Source organism: Thalassophryne amazonica, chromosome 21 (assembly GCF_902500255.1).
Source record: "Thalassophryne amazonica chromosome 21, fThaAma1.1, whole genome shotgun sequence".
Taxonomy (NCBI): domain Eukaryota; kingdom Metazoa; phylum Chordata; class Actinopteri; order Batrachoidiformes; family Batrachoididae; genus Thalassophryne; species Thalassophryne amazonica.
In genome coordinates, this window is record NC_047123.1 from 10,937,005 (window position 1) to 10,954,704 (window position 17,700).

Consider the following 17,700-nt stretch of genomic DNA (forward strand, 5'->3'; position numbering starts at 1 on the left):
AAGTGTCGTGACATGGACCCACAACAGGGGGCGTTAATGAACGGACAATGGATAAGCCAAAAAGTAACAATTTAATGTTGTGAATCACACAACGATGTACAGACAATAACAATACAGTGACTGTCAATCATACACCAGGTGACGTGTGGGCAGGCTCGACGATAGAAGAGAAAAGCCGGATCCACACAGATTCCACCGCCAACGGAGCCGTCTTCAGCGGTCAGACCCGGTACTGCTGGCAGAGAACAGAGACAGTCCAGATGAGTGTGAGGTTGCACACTCAGTAATCCCACAGTCTGTATTCAGTAAAGGAGGGAGAACCTCCACCTCCAATCACACACTCGTGCAGCTCCTAACCACTTATCTGGTTGGGGTGTGAAGCGAAGCCGTCGCTGATCACACCAAATGCCAATCCCACAGACAAGGACACACCACAGGAAAACAGCTGCAAAGAAGTTGAGATTATTACTCAATGTTTTTGAGTCAGCAGAGAAAATTACCTCTTCGGTAGTTGATTTCTCGGCGAGGAGGTGGAGTTGCAGTCCGGCCTTTATGGTGATGATGATGAATGAGTGACAGCTGGTGCTGATGAAGAGTGACAGCTGTCACTCCCAGTGGCTCCGGCGCCCTCTCGTGCTTGAAGCCCGCACTCCAAGCAGGGCGCCATCTGGTGGTGGTGGGCCAGCAGTACCTCCTCTTCAGCGGCCCACACAACAGGACCCCCCCCTCAACGGGCGCCTCCTGGCGCCCGACCAGGCTTGTCCGGGTGCCGCCGGTAGAAGTCGGCCAGGAGGGCCGGGTCCAGGATGAAGCTCCTCTTCACCCAGGAGCGTTCTTCGGGTCCATACCCCTCCCAGTCCACCAGATACTGGAACCCCCGGCCCTTTCGACGGTCCAGGCAGGCTCTCCATCTATGATCCGGGCAGGGGGCGGCGCCGGTCCAGGAGTGCAGAGAGTCGACGTGTGGTAGGGTTTGATCCTTGAGGTATGGAACACTGGATGAATCCGCAGTGAAGCTGAAGCTACCAGCTTCACTGCAGCCGGACTGAGGACTTTGGTAATGGCAAAAGGTCCTATGTACCTGTCCTTAAGCTTCTGGGATTCCACCTGCAGGGGGATGTCCTTTGTGGATAGCCAAACCTCCTGCCCGGGCTGGTATGCAGGGGCCGGGGAACGCCGGCTGTCTGCATGGGCCTTAGCCCTCGTCCGGGCTCTGAGCAGGGCAGAGCGGGTGGTACGCCACACCCGACGGCACTTCCTCAGATGGGCCTGGACCGAGGGCACCCCGACCTCTCCCTCCACCAGTGGAAACAATGGGGGCTGGTACCCCAAACACACTCAAACGGGGAGAGGCCGGTGGCAGATGGAACTTGGCTATTATGAGCGTACTCGATCCAGGCCAGATGGTCACTCCAGGCCGTCGGGTGCGTGGAGGTCAGCCAGCGGAGGGCCTGCTCCAGTTCCTGGTTCGTCCGCTCTGCCTGCCCGTTCGTCTGGGGGTGGTACCCAGACGAGAGACTGACTGTGGCCCCCAGTTCCCTGCAGAAACTCCTCTAGACCTGGGAGGAGAACTGAGGACCACGATCCGAGACAATGTCTGATGGAATCCCATGCAGACGCACGACGTGGTGGACCAGGAGGTCTGCAGTCTCCTGGGCCGTTGGGAGCTTCGGGAGGGCCACGAAGTGGGCCGCCTTGGAGAACCGGTCCACTATTGTTAAGATGGTGGTGTTGCCCTGGGACGGCGGGAGGCCCGTGACAAAGTCCAGGCCGATATGAGACCAGGGGCGACGAGGCATAGCCAGAGGCTGGAGGAGACCTTGGGCCTTGTGATGGTCAGCTTTGCCCCTGGCACAGGTGGTGCAGGCCTGGACATACTCCCGGACGTCGGCTTCCATAGACGCCCACCAGAAGCGCTGCCGGACCACTGCCCCAGTCCTTCGCACCCCTGGGTGACAGGAGAGCTTGGAACTGTGACAGAAGTCAAGGATTGCAGCCCTGGCCTCTGGTGGGACGTACAGTTTGTTCTTTGGACCTGTCCCCGGGTCCGGGCTCCGTGTCAGGGCCTCCCAGACGGTCTTCTCCACGTCCCAGGTAAGGGCGGCCACGACAGTGGACTCGGGGATGATGGTTTCAGGGGGGTCTGACAGCTCGGTCTTGACCTTCTCTTCGTGCACCCGGGACAGGGCGTCAGATCGTTGGTTCTTTGTCCCGGGGCGGTAGGTGATCCGGAAGTCAAAACGCCCGAAGAACAGCGACCAGCGGGCTTGCCTGGGGTTCAGACGCTTCGCGGTCCGGATGTACTCCAGGTTCCGATGGTCCGTGAAAACTGTAAATGGTACCGATGCTCCCTCCAACAGGTGTCTCCACTCCTCAAGAGCCTCCTTCACCGCAAGAAGTTCCCGACTGCCGACGTCATAGTTCCGTTCAGCTGTCAACCTGCGGGAAAAGTAGGCACAAAGATGGAGAACCTTGTCGGACTCCCCGCTCTGGGACAGCACGGCTCCCATCCCTGAGTCAGAGGCATCCACTTCAACAACAAACTGGCGCTTGGGATCGGGCTGCACCAGAACCGGTGCAGTCGAGAACCGCCGTTTCAACTCCCTAAACGCGGCTTCGCACCGATCCGACCAGGTGAAGGAGACTTTTGTGGAGGTCAGGGCTGTCAGGGGGCTAACTACCTGACTGTAGCCCTTGATGAACCTCCGGTAGAAATTTGCAAAACCGAGGAACTGTTGTAGTTTCCTACGGTTCATTGGTTGGGGCCAATCTCTCACCGCCGCAACCTTGGCCTGATCAGGGGCGACGGAGTTGGAGGAGATGATGAACCCCAAGAAGGACAAAGAAGTGCGGTGGAACTCACACTTCTCGCCCTTCACAAACAGCCAGTTCTCCAACAACCGCTGTAGGACCTGACGTACATGCTTGACATGGGTCTCAGGATCCGGAGAAAAGATGAGTATATCGTCTAGATATACGAAGACAAACCGATGCAGGAAGTCCCGCAAGACGTCATTAACCAATGCTTGGAACGTCGCGGGCGCATTGGTGAGGCCAAACGGCATGACCAGGTACTCAAAGTGACCTAACGGGGTGTTAAATGCCGTCTTCCACTCGTCTCCCTCCCGGATCCGAACCAGGTGATAAGCATTCCTAGATCCAATTTCGTGAAAATTTGGGCTCCATGCAGGGGCGTGAACACTGAATCCAACAGAGGTAACGGGTATCGGTTGCGAACCGTGATCTCGTTCAGCCCTCTGTAATCAATGCATGGACGGAGTCCGCCGTCCTTCTTGCCCACAAAAAAGAAACCAGCACCCATCGGGGAGGTGGAGTTCCGGATCAACCCGGCAGCTAACGAGTCCCGGATGTAGGTCTCCATTGATTCGCGTTCCGGACGTGAGAGGTTGTACAGCCTGCTGGACGGGTACTCAGCGCCCAGTATCAAATCAATGGCACAATCGTACGGACGGTGCGGGGGCAGCGTGAGCGCCAGATCCTTGCTGAAGACGTCAGCAAGGTTGTGGTACTCGGCCGGCACCGCCGTCAGATTGGGGGGGACTGAAACCTCCTCCTTAGCAGTCACACTGGGTGGAACCGAGGATCCTAAACACTCCCGGTGGCAGGTTTCGCTCCACTGAACCACAACCCCAGACAGCCAATCAATTCGGGGATTGTGTTTCAACACCCATGGAAAACCCAAAATCACTCGGGAGGTAGAAGGTGTTACATAAAACACAATCTCCTCCCTGTGATTCCCAGACACCACCAATGTCACTGGCTGTGTCTGGTGTGTGATTAGTGGAAGAAGGGTGCCATCTAGCGCCCGCACCGACAATGGTGACGGTAAGGCCACTAGAGGGAGCCCAACCTCCTTTGCCCATCTGCTATCCAGCAGATTCCCCTCCGACCCCATGTCCACCAGTGCTGGGGCGTGAAGGGTTAGATCCCCACTCAGGATCGTGACTGGGATTCGTCCAGATCATCGGGGTTTCCCCATGTGGGTGTTGTGGCCCACCCTTAGCCCAGTCTCTAAGGACGAGTGCTGTTGTTTTGACCGTTTGGGGCATTCTCTCTGTATGTGCTCGGTAGAGCTGCAGAGAAAACACTCTCCACGGATCAGCCTCCTTTGTCTCTGATCTGATCGTTTTTTGGCCCTGCTCGTTTCCATAGCAACGTCAGCAGGGGGAGCTGTTGTCACGTGGAGAGCCCTGGCAGTGGAGCGTGGGGAAGTCGGCTTCCTTTCGGACCCGGGAGGAAGAGAGACAGCTTGTGCCTGGCCACGCCCCTCGTCTCGTTCCCGTCGGTGTTCCGTTAATCGGTTGTCTAACCGTATAATCAGGTCGATAAGCCCATATAAATCCCACGGCTCGTCCTTCGCCACCAGGTGCTCCTTAAGGACCAGAGACAGTCCGTTTACAAAGGCGGCGCGGAGCGCAACAGCATTCCAGCCGGCTCGCGCTGCCGCGATGCGGAAGTCGACTGCATACTTCGCTGCGCTCCGACGCCCCTGCTGTATCGACAGCAGCACACTTGAAGCGGTCTCAGCTTTATGAGGGTGGTCGAACACCTGTCGGAACTCCCTCACAAACTCAGTATAAACCGTTAGGAGCCGTGAATTCTGCTCCCAAAGCGCCGTAGCCCAGGCGTGTGCCTCTCCTCGAAGCAAATTGATCACATAAGCCACCCGGCTGGCGTCTGCTGCGTACATGATGGGACGCTGTGAAAAGACGAGCGAGCACTGCATCAAGAAGTCCGCGCACGTCTCCACACAGCCTCCGTACGGCTCCGGAGGACTTATGTATGCTTCAGGGGAAAGTGGGGGGGTTTGTTGAACGACCAGCGGAATGTCTGTTTCTGGCACACGGTCAGCAGGAGAAGGTGCTGCAGCAGCACCCTGAGCACGCACTTCCACCTGGGCGGTGAGAGCCTCCATCCTACGATTGAGAACACTGCTCTGCTCGGTAAGTAAGTCCAACCGAGCGGTAAAGGCGGTTAAGATGTGCTGCAGCTCACCCAACACGCCTCCTGCTGGCGCCTGTGCACCTCGCTCTTCCATTGGCTGTTCAAGCGATGGTTGACGCCCTCGAGAAATCCTGTTGTGAAAGTGTTGTGATACGGACCCACAACAGGGGGCGTTAATGAACGGACAATGGATAAGCCAAAAAGTAACAATTTAATGTTGTGAATCACACAACGATGCACAGACAATAACAATACAGTGACTGTCAATCATACACCAGGTGACGTGTGGGCAGGCTCGACGATAGAAGACACCTGGCGAGAGAAAAGCCGGATCCACACAGCTTCCACCGCCAACGGAGCTGAAGAACACTGGAGCCGCCAAGCCCTGCGCCCCAGGTGGCTGCTGTCTTCAGCAGTCAGACCCGGTACTGCTGGCAGAGAACAGAGATAGTCCAGATGAGTGTGAGGTCGCACACTCAGTAATCCCACAGTCTGTATTCAGTAAAGGAGGGAGAACCTCCACCTCCAATCACACACTCGTGCAGCTCCTGTCTAACCACTTATCTGGTTGGGGTGTGAAGCGAAGCCGTCACTGATCACACCAAACGCCAATCCCACAGACAAGGACACACCACAGGAAAACGGCTGTAAAGAAGTTGAGATTATTACTCAATGTTTTTGAGTCAGCAGAGAAAATTACCTGATTGGTAGTTGATTTCTCGGCGAGGAGGTGGAGTCGCAGTCCGGCCTTTATGGAGATGGTGATGAGTTGGCTGAGTGACAGCTGGTGCTGATGAAGAGTGAAAGCTGTCACTCCCAGTGGCTCCGGCGCCCTCTCGTGCTTGAAGCCCGCACTCCAAGCAGGGCACCATCTGGTGGTGGTGGGCCAGCAGTACCTCCTCTTCAGCGGCCCACACAACACCATATTGACTAAGTTGTAGTCATCTGTATAGTAGGGAGCATGGTGGTCCTAAAATGAGATGCAACACACACACAGTCTTACATCTTTCTGCTGCTTAGTTGTTTCCAGGTCCTTTAAAAACCTCTTGTGCTCTTCTGAGGATTTCTGCATCACGCTCTTCATCTCCTTCACTCCGTTAATGGCGCTCTCGATCTGCTTGTCCAGGTACTTCTCTCCCATCAGGGAGATTTCTGTTACAAGAAAAACAAACAAAAAAACACAAAACATGCTTCTTACTGTCTGCTTTAACGCAACAACACCATCACTTTCCAGTGACTATGCTGCAAAAACTTTGTATTCAAATAGAGAGAAAAAGGTGCACGATGCAGCATAATTACTGTACAACAATCCAGTAGCCCAAATGAGATTAGAAGTAGTTGTAAAAAAAACTTTTCCTAAAGTGATAGATTACAGAGAGAACTTGTAATGTTTCTGTTTTCCCATTTTTATATATATAAGTAATAATGTATAATTATTAATATTGAACTTTCAAATAAATATTATGGTCCTTTAAATTGTACACAGTGCTTAATTTGTAAAGTGGGAGGTCCCGGAGCGCAGAGGATGGGTGGCTCCGGTGCAGAAAAAAAAGAAGGGCGAGGGGGGCCGGGGAGCTTGCGAACAACGCTGTGCGCCACACTGAAAAATAAACTCGGCATGTATTGTAGGCCTAATAACACTAGTCACACCAAATCCGGATAGAGTACAAATTTCTGTTTAATGATGTACAGTGGTCCCTCGTTTATCGCGGGAGAACGTTCTAAAAATAACCCGCGATAAATGAAATCCGCGAAGTAGTCAGCGCTATTTTTTACACTTATAGATGTTTTATGGCTGTAAAACCCCTCACTACACACTTTTCTCAAACAGGCATTAACATTTTCTCACTTTTCTCTCTTGTGTAAACACTCTTTTTTCTTCTGTGCGAGAAGATTATAAACAGACACACGCAGAACACAATGCGTGGCTCTCCCTTCACTCACTGCCTCCGGGGGTACAGATGCGGGACCCGCAAAGAATCCAAGTCCTCTCTCGGTGGCCACGGAGCTCTGCAGCTACGGTCAACATCCGGATCAAAACAGCGAGTGTAGCCTCTGGACCTGTTGCCAGATTTGGCGCAATTCCGCACAGCAGACAGGAGGGCGGCGGTGTGATTGGCAGTGAGAGCAATCGCAGTGATTTATTTTTTTTTTTTTAATTTTGTTAGTCAAGAGAGGTGGCAGATCACGGATCCAGTATAAATAGCTGGCGGAGCCAACGTCAGAGGTTCCGGAGAGCACGTCCGAGGTTCCGGAGCGCGCTCCGGCTTGCTCCCCCTCAAATTAAGCCCTGGTTGTACATTTAATATAAACAATGGGTTGGTCATTATTGGTGGTGTCCTACAGCAGCCTGTACTCAAGGTTCTTGAAATGGAACAATATCTCCACCTGGTGGACATTTACCATTAATGCAGGTACAATAGAATTTTGCCAAGCGCTTGAGTAAAGTTATATTTATACACACACACACACACACACACACACATCATCTTAGTCTTCCGCATCAACCAAAACTGTGATTAATGTTTGTGTAGGCCACAAATCATTTTCAGATTTCAAAGTGTGCCGTGGTCTTATTAAATTTGGGAACGGCTCTATTAAACTGTCACAGATTCACAAATCATTTATTTTTGGGACTCCTCGGAAATTCAAGTCACAGCTGTTGCCCCTTCTAGTTTTTGCAATAAGTGATTTAATTGTAATACTTTTTCTAAGACATCTCTAGGACATTCTCATTAAAATACAAGCTAGTGCTCACACAATGATTCTTTTTAGCTCACAGGTCATAGGAGCGTTATTAAATATCTCATGTACTTTTCATCAAAAATAGAGTCTCAAACCATTGAAACAAAAAGCTTATCAGTTATACATTTAAGACTTAAGTTATAAAATACTTCTCTGGGTGCAGAAATAATTCAGTGGTCGAAACAATTTTCAATTAATTTACTCAAGTTACAATGAGAAGAGAATTCTTTAACTCTTCATGCATCATTTATTTCAGGTTTGATATTTTCAGTGTGTTTCTTACCGTTCAGTTCTTCTTTTGTGGGTTGGAGGATACAGTTCACCGAGGCCAGAAGAAGAGAGGCCACCGCCACAAACCTCCAATCTTTTTTCATCATCATCATCGTCTCCAACTCTTCAAGGCTCAGCAGAGAACAGGGAGTGAAACCTGGACCGACAGACGTCAACACACCAGGAATGACGACCACATTTATGGTAACAAGTTTACATTTCTCACCTAAAAACATGAAATTTCTGCTTTTTCTCACTGCACATATTCACTGTTATCCAACAATTGATATGGGCCTTATTTTAATGGAGGATACAGAAAGGACTCAGGCAGAGGCTGCAAACCCATTAGGAGTGTGTCTGAATGCACTTTGCTGTTTAAGTGGTGATAAATAACGGGACCAAAGATACAAAAACTGGACAAATGAAATATGATTTTTTTTTTTTAATAAAAAAAGCACTTTTATAGTCCATTTTCTTGAGACGAGTCAGGGAATGGAGATACCCATGTTGTTGTATGTATGTTCTTCTACAGATGTGACTGGACAGAGAAAATTTACCAGTTGTGCAACTTTTATCTGTTGCACCACCTGTCACTTCAGTGAAGTGGGAAAACAAAAGTAACAGTAAAACTCACATATAAATGGATTCAGGTGGACCAGTGAATTTTGTTATAACTGAAATCTGTTATATGTATAAACGGGCAAAATCATTATATGTTTAAAACAGACAAAATCCGTTATATGTATAAAACAGACAAAATTCGTTAAACAGACAATATCCATTATACGTATCAAATGGACAAAATCTGCTGTACATATAAAATGGACAAAAACCGTTAGACAAAATCCATTATATGTAGAAAACGGACAAAATCCGCTGTACGTATAAAATTGACAAACTCCATTAAACAGACAAAATCCATTTTACGTATAAATGGACAAAGTCTGTTATATGTATAAAACGGACAGAATCCGCTATACATATAAAATTGACAAAATCCATTAAACAGACAAAATCCATTTTATGTATAAATGGACAAAGTCCGTTATATTTATAAAACGGACTGCTATACATTTAAAATGGACAAAATTCGTCAAGCAGACAAAATCCATTATACGTATAAATGGACAAAGTCCGTTAAACAGAAAAAATCCATTATACGTATAAACTGACAAATGTATGTATAAAACGGACAGAATCCGCTATACATTTAAAAAGGACAAAAATCGATCAAACAGACAAAATCCATTATACGTATAATGGACAAAGTCCGTTATACATATAAAATGGACAAAATCCGTTAAACAGAAAAAAATCCATTATACGTATAAACTGACAAAATCTGCTATACGTATAAAATGGACAAAATCCGTCAAACAGACAATCCATTACACATATAAATGGACAAAGTCCATTATACATATAAAACGGACAAAATCCGTTATATGTACGTAATGAATTAGTTACAGTCAGAAGGGGCTGAACTATCTATGGGGAATCCTCGTCTTCAATTAGGTTTACGTATTTCCTTGATTAAAGGCCTGACCATGAATAGGGACCTGCCTCATTTAATGACTGGGTCAAAACTTCGTCTGAAAAAAATAACGCCTGCCTTAAATAAGCGCTGAGTATTATGTGCATTAAAAAGATTACATTTGGTCACATCACTTTTTTTATAAGTCCGCTGCAGAGTGGTACCTTAAAATCCTAAAGCCTGATTTATGCTTCTGGTGTTTTACAGTTCCCCATCGTGTCTTTATGCAATTTACCACAGGAAAAGTGGCTTTTTCTGGATTAATTTGTCCCTCAATGAGCTCCACTTCTTTGTACAATCATCAACCTCGAAACCAGTGATACAGTACATACAGTTTCCTCCATGAGTTGCAGGTCATTTCAGCATCTTTTCCCGCTCCGTGTTGTGAAGTTTGTCATATTTACGGACTTTTCTGCCAAATGTATTTGATCCATGATCGAAATGTAATTGGCGAGCACACTGCAAACACTTTTATAATATGATGGAAGACAGCAGCATTTTGTTAATAATTGCCGGCCTTGAATTATGCCCTACCTCGTTTAGGTGCCGGGTCTGTGCACGGTTTGATTAAAATAATTTTAATCACGGAAATACGGTACCCACTCTCCTCCAATCGGTGAGTGTTCATACCTCTGTTACTGGGCACGTCCAGACTGCTCTGTCCGGTACATGCACGGGGTTTTTAATGGTAATACATTACGATGGGGCGGGATATTTTGTCTGATGTGAGCAAAAATATGTTATACAAAATCCATTATATATGGTGTTTATTACATGGAAAACCATACAAAAACATTGGGACTTTTGCTTTTCAGGCTGCTGAGAACTTTACATGGAAATAAAGTCGGCATTCTGTCCAAGTTAACATACATATTGTTGAATAAAATGGAGCGTGATGGAGAATTTCTTATTTGGGCAGTTGTAATGTCAGACTTGTTCAATAGAGGGCGATATAAACTGCTTCAAACCACAGGGATGTGGTTTAGGCAGCAAAAAATAAAAATAACACACTGATCAATACAAGTGATTCATCAGGACACTCTTGGCTGCTGAACAGAACGTTTTCCTCGTCTCCGGTTCCGCTCGCTAAAGCTGATCGTCAGACTGACCTCAAATCAGTCTTTTGTGCCGCGGTGACCGACTGTGCCTTTCAGAACGGTTACATAAAAAGAACAACGGCTCCTTTCACTGACGCCTGTTTGGACAGCTGGACAACTTCCTCCCCCCATAAATATTCCATTTATGTATTTATAAGGATGAAATCTGCTCTCCTGTCGATGTGCTGCTTCCAGATCATCTCACACAGAAGAGAGCTTTGTTTTATCCAATCAGATTTCTCGCTGCTGTCTCTGGGTGAAAAAAAAATCTTCTGTGAGGTCTTCAGAATGATTTTTTTCTCTCTCTGCTGTTCAAATACATGGCTGCGATGAGGAATGGTCTATTTGAAGAGTTTCAGTCAGGTTTTAGAATTCATCATAGTACAGAAACAGCATTAGTGAAGGTTACAAATGATCTTCTTATGGCCTCGGACTGTGGACTCATCTCTGTGCTTGTTCTGTTAGACCTCAGTGCTGCTTTTGATACTGTTGACCATAAAATTTTATTACAGAGATTAGAGCATGCCATAGGTATTAAAGGCACTGCACTGCGGTGGTTTGAATCATATTTGTCTAATAGATTACAATTTGTTCATGTAAATGGGGAATCTTCTTCACAGACTAAAGTTAATTATGGAGTTCCACAAGGTTCTGTGCTAGGACCAATTTATTCACTTTATACATGCTTCCCTTAGGCAGTATTATTAGACGGTATTGCTTAAATTTTCATTGTTACGCAGATGATACCCAGCTTTATCTATCCATGAAGCCAGAGGACACACACCAATTAGCTAAACTGCAGGATTGTCTTACAGACATAAAGACATGGATGACCTCTAATTTCCTGCTTTTAAACTCAGATAAAACTGAAGTTATTGTACTTGGCCCCACAAATCTTAGAAACATGGTGTCTAACCAGATCCTTACTCTGGATGGCATTACCCTGACCTCTAGTAATACTGTGATAAATCTTGGAGTCATTTTTGATCAATCAGGATATGTCATTCAAAGCGCATATTAAACAAATATGTAGGACTGCTTTTTTGCATTTACGCAATATCTCTAAAATCAGAAAGGTCTTGTCTCAGAGTGATGCTGAAAAACTAATTCATGCATTTATTTCCTCTAGGCTGGACTATTGTAATTCATTATTATCAGGTTGTCCTAAAAGTTCCCTAAAAAGCCTTCAGTTAATTCAAAATGCTGCAGCTAGAGTACTGACGGGGACTAGAAGGAGAGAGCATATCTCACCCATATTGGCCTCTCTTCATTGGCTTCCTGTTAATTCTAGAATAGAATTTAAAATTCTTCTTCTTACTTATAAGGTTTTGAATAATCAGGTCCCATCTTATCTTAGGGACCTCGTAGTACCATATCACCCCAATAGAGCGCTTCGCTCTCAGACTGCAGGCTTACTTGTAGTTCCTAGGGTTTGTAAGAGTAGAATGGGAGGCAGAGCCTTCAGCTTTCAGGCTCCTCTCCTGTGGAACCAGCTCCCAATTCAGATCAGGGAGACAGACACCCTCTCTACTTTTAAGATTAGGCTTAAAACTTTCCTTTTTGCTAAAGCTTATAGTTAGGGCTGGATCAGGTGACCCTGAACCATCCCTTAGTTATGCTGCTATAGACGTAGACTGCTGGGGGGTTCCCATGATGCACTGTTTCTTTCTCTTTTTGCTCTGTATGCACCACTCTGCATTTAATCATTAGTAATCGATCTCTGCTCCCCTCCACAGCATGTCTTTTTCCTGGTTCTCTCCCTCAGCCCCAACCAGTCCCAGCAGAAGACTGCCCCTCCCTGAGCCTGGTTCTGCTGGAGGTTTCTTCCTGTTAAAAGGGAGTTTTTCCTTCCCACTGTAGCCAAGTGCTTGCTCACAGGGGGTCGTTTTGACCGTTGGGGTTTTACATAATTATTGTATGGCCTTGCCTTACAATATAAAGCGCCTTGGGGCAACTGTTTGTTGTGATTTGGCGCTATATAAAAAAATTGATTGATTGATTGATTGTCGGTTGTGATGTTCTTTAACCAATCAGATTTGGAGTTTGCCGCATTGGGCATGTTCTTTCTTACGTAGCTTGCTAGCTTACACCTACAGAGCATCTGGAAAGTATTCACGTTTTGTTATGTTACAACCTTATTCTAAAATGGGTGAAATTCATTTTTCCCCCCACACAATACCCCATAATGACGATGTGAAAAAGTTTTTCTTCCCTTGAGAATCTGATTGAACATCTCTGGACATATCTGAAAATGGCTGTGCACCGATGCTCCCTATGCAACCTGATGGAGCTTGAGGGATGCTGGAAAGAGGTGCACCCAGCTTGTGGCATCATATTCAAGAAGACTTGAGGCTGTAACTGCTGCCAAAGGTGCATCAACAAAGTATTGAGCAAAGGATGTGAATACTTACGTACATGTGATTTCTTACTTTTTTATTTTTAATAAATAAAAACCTTTTCATGTTGTCATTATGGGGTGTTGTGAGTACAATTTTGTTGGGAAAAATTAATTTACTCCCATTTTGGAATAAGACTGTAACATAACTAAATGTGGAAAAAGTGAAGTGCTGTGATTACTTTCTGGATGTACCGTACATGTGAATCAGGGACCCATTTTGTTTGTGCAGTAAAGTTAATTTATTTTTTCTTTTTAGTTAACTGGAACAAAACTAGCACATAATGTAGCCTTTAAAGCAGCACCACCACCCTATTTTGATTTTTTGTGCAGTGTTTTTTTTTTTATCTTTTGGCAAGTTTTTAAACAGATATGTTGGTGGGTTTACAAGGCAGCTGTGGACTCAGCAACTGTGTTATCGAACTGTTTCTAAGGAACAAAAAGCAGAAGTATATTTAACTGATTGTATTTTTTTTTTTTACTTACTATGATGTCTGTCGTCTGACTCTGTCAGTGCCTGTGTGACACACACACACACAGAATCTGGAGTCTGCTTAATTCTGATTGTGTTCTTTGTGTTTATGGAGTTTTTGCTTGCTTGGTGGTCGTCTGAGTAAATGTGTCTGTTCTGACTTTTCTCTTGCTTCTTTGTGTTAATTTTGCTGCTTGAGTCAGAAAGTCTCTCCCTTGAAGGAACCATGATACTCTTGCAAAACATTTGTGATGCTGCCTCAGATGATGTGTTTAATTGCTTGAGGATTGCTGAAGGCCTTGGTGCAGTATGTACTATATTCAAAAGAGCCTGGATCACGGCTAATAGCGAAGAGATGATTAGGTAAGTGTCTCGCTGGGCTGCAACAACCTGCGAACGGCATCGGCGAGGAAATTCGCGCAGTTCGGTGTGACATTTGCAGCTGTTCGCCGTCCCCTCACCTCAGTCGTGGGCTGACTTTTGTTGTGCAGTTTTGCAGGTATGGCCAGAATCAGCTTTATGACATCACAAAAATGTATACATTTGTGTGATCGGTGGGAGTTTGTACATATTTGTTCTGTGAGCGCATCTTCTAATTTTAAAGATATATAGAATTAGGATACAAATATATAGAATTATTAAAATAAGTGATTGGCTTTCAATTTGCGATTTAGCGAACTCAGTTTATGAAAAATATGGATTTCAGTCAAGTACAAAGAAACCTGCCTTCACAAAAGGACTGAACATATGTGTGTATTCTGCTGCCGTGCATCACCGTTTCCGCTATGCTACGGAGCCGTCTTGGGTCTTGGATGGCAACCACCCAGACAGATCTCTCGAAAGTCTTCCACAGCCAGGTGCAATATGGGCAACACCAGTCACTGAGGCAACCTTTAGTCTGCAGCGCTGCAAAACTCCCCACCTGCTCCAGACACAGCAGGACTGTTTATGAATGCATCATGGCAAAGTGTCCCTGATGAGACAGCTAATGTCTCACTTCATTAAAACACACAAAGTCTGCTTTCAGCAACAAGTTTTCCACAAGAAAACCAAGAAGTGCGCGAAAGGAACAAGTGAGTGAGGAAAAACAGTAGCAGACGACAGGCCTGGCACAGGGAAAACGGGGTTGCTTGCGGTGCATTATCTGCTGATTACCACAACTAAACAAATGTAATGAGAGTAGCCATCATTCAGTCCAGATGTTGTCCAGGTGCTTCCAGAATGTTCTCCATCTGATGAACGATATACTGATGAATCATCTGCATCCTGTGTGTGTGCGCAGTGAGTGTGACGCTGCTGCACAAGCGTTCATTTCCACTTTCCTCCTCCATCACGAGTCCCTGAACACATCAGTGCCTGACACACCTCAGTTTGTGTTTTTGTGTTGCTGCTGGACACTTACACCAAAACATGCAGGTCAACACAATACAAGATGAACGTGACTCACCAAGAACCACCGCCACCAACCCGCAGGACGATGGCGGTGATGTAACCGTCTGGCTGCGCCGTGGCTCAAAAATTCACTTGTGGATTTTGGTGAATGTTAGTGTGGGGGTGTTGAAGTGGTCAGAGAAGAACCAACTGCATTTTGGGAGCAAGCCAAACCCATTTTCAAAAATGTCCTTTTATTTTATTTATCTCTTTAGGTTTTAGTGATGTCACAAAGGGGATCATCTTGCACCATTAAAGGAGTGATGTTCATCTTCTCACCACTGTGTGCTAAAAATAAAGTGCTAAATGTATGTCATTTGTGAATAAATGTCAAATGTGAAGTAAAAAAGAAAATAATCATAATGTGTCACGGTGCCACCGTCGTGCCCTTCATAATAAATTCCTGCCCCAAACCACTCCAATCCAAAAGATCCAGATTATTATAGAGCTGCATCAAAGTACACCTGTTGATAGACAACCATGGGATCCTGAACACTCACCTTTGATCCAGATCAATCATACTTGATTATGCTTCTGGCCTTTGATCATGTTTCTGTCCTTTGATGTTGATTCCTGTCCTACAAACCTGATCAGTGATCTTTGATCATGTTCCTGTCCTTTGATCCTCATTGCTGTCCTCACTGTCCATTGAACCTGACTGGTGATCTCTGATCATGTTTCTGTCCTATGATCTTAATTGATGTCCTTCAAATCTAATCAGTGATCTTTGATCATGTTCCTGTCCTTTGATCCTGATCACTCATATTTCATTATGTTTCTGACCTTTGATCATGTTCCTGTCCTTTGATCCTCACTGCTATCCTCATTGTCCATTGAACCTGATTGGTGATCTCTGATCATGTTTCTCTCCTTTGATCTTGATTGCTGTCCTTCAAACCTGATCAGTGATCTTTGGTCATGTTCCTGTCCTTTGATCCTGATCACTCATATTTGATTATGCTTCTGACTCCATGTTCCTGTCCTTTGATCTTGATTGTGGTCCTTCAAACCTGACTGCTGATCTTTGATCATGTTCCTGTCCTTTGATCTTGATTGCGGTCCTTCAAACTTGACTGCTGATCTTTGATCATGTTCATGTCCTTTGATCCTGATCACTCATATTTGATTATGCTCGTGACCTTTTCTCATGTAGTTGTCCTTTCAACCCGATTGCTGATCTCTGATCACATTCCCGCCCTTTGATCCTCATCATTCATATTTGATTATGCTTCCAACCTTTGATCATGTTCCTGTCCTTTGATCTTCATTGTTGTCCTCACTGTCCATTGAACCTGATCGGTGAACTTTAATAACGTTCCTGGCCTTTGATCGTGATTGCTGTATTTTGAACCTGACTACTGATCTTTGATCATGTTCCTGCCATTTGATCCTCATCACTTATACTTGAATATTCTTCTGACCTTTCATTATGATTGTTGATCCTTAATCATTTTCCTGTCATTTGAACCTGATCACTTAACTTCGATCTGATTGGACTGATTCCAACCACTGCCCTTCATCCTGATGACTGACCTTTAGACCCTAAGCGATGATATTTGTTTTGAATCATGGGCCTCTGATCCTGAGTGCTGGCCTTTGAACATATTCCAGACCTTTGATCCTTATAACTAATCTTTGATACTGATCACTGAGCATGATTGCTGATCTTTGATCCTGACTGCTTCAATTCTTTTGGTTGTATTGTACAGTCCATCTTATTTGCTGATGCCCTTTTTCTAAAGACCAAAAAAATTTGGGGGACTTTTTGTGTTGATCTTGTGCATCACACTGAACTAATGTTTCATCAGTTTATCTTCATTAACTTGGCACCTGATTGCTTTGATCTTGATGTTGGATCACTATTGCTGACCTTTGACCCTGCTTACTGAGCTTTATTTCTTGGCACGGATCTTTGATCCTGAGCTGATTGCTGGTCTTTTAATTTATTTATTTCAAATCACAACAACACTGCCTTCAAGGCGCTTCACGAGTTAGGTCTAAACTTACCGACCCCCCCTGAGCAAACACACATCTCATCTTTGATTCTGATTGCTGCTGTGTATTTCTACAGATATTTTATCTTGTCTGTAAAAATTGAGTCTTATTGCTGACCTTTGAGCCTGATTGCTTCGATCCTGTCAGTCACATTGCATTTGTCAGCACACTCCAGCTGGGTGTTAATCCATCTGAGCTGATGCACCTATATCTCATTACTCTGCTCAGGCTTGTTGACATTTGCCACGCCCTCTTTCAAAAAAGAGGAGGAGCAATGCAAAGCTTAAATATTCTACAACCAACTGTACAGGTGTGTAAAATGAGTCTTAACACAAAATCAGAATTAAGTGCAAACAAAACCAACTTTGGCACAATCTGACCCCTTTAAGCATCTGCCTTCAGTTAAGACGTTTTAACCTATTGTGGGTTTTTATTTGTTTATTATCTGAAATGTGCATTCAGAAAAAAATGAAAATAAGAAAATCCTGCATGATCAAAACAAAGTAGCTGCATAATAACGCAAAAATAGTCATTTTCTACTTTGCACACGCACTCTGACAAGCTTTGCTTTTTATATTTTGACACAGTTTCCACTCCCCAGGTTAAATGACTGTCTTGCAGAATAATCACGGGTCATTTCGCCACTTGCTGTTCTGCTGATCCACAGACAGTGACGTCACCTGCACTAAAGCAGCTGTTTTCAGCCACAGCCCGAGTCAGGCAGACATGACGTCAGCATTTGCGTGTGCTGAAAAACAACCGCATAACAATCCAAAATCGTTCGGCTTTTAAAGTA

At 45.5% G+C, this 17,700-nt stretch overlaps 1 protein-coding gene across 1 annotated transcript in view; it reads right to left on the bottom strand.

Moving 5' to 3' along the window:
• Nucleotides 1-17,700, bottom strand: part of clu (clusterin) — a 30,900-nt gene that overhangs the window by 12,930 nt on the left and 270 nt on the right. Inside the window, exons 2-3 of the mRNA XM_034162674.1 lie at nt 7,994-8,137; nt 5,969-6,117 (exon numbers count right to left, since the gene is read on the bottom strand). Of these exons, the coding sequence (XP_034018565.1) occupies nt 5,969-6,117; nt 7,994-8,137 (293 nt within the window). The remainder of the gene's footprint in view (nt 1-5,968; nt 6,118-7,993; nt 8,138-17,700) is intronic.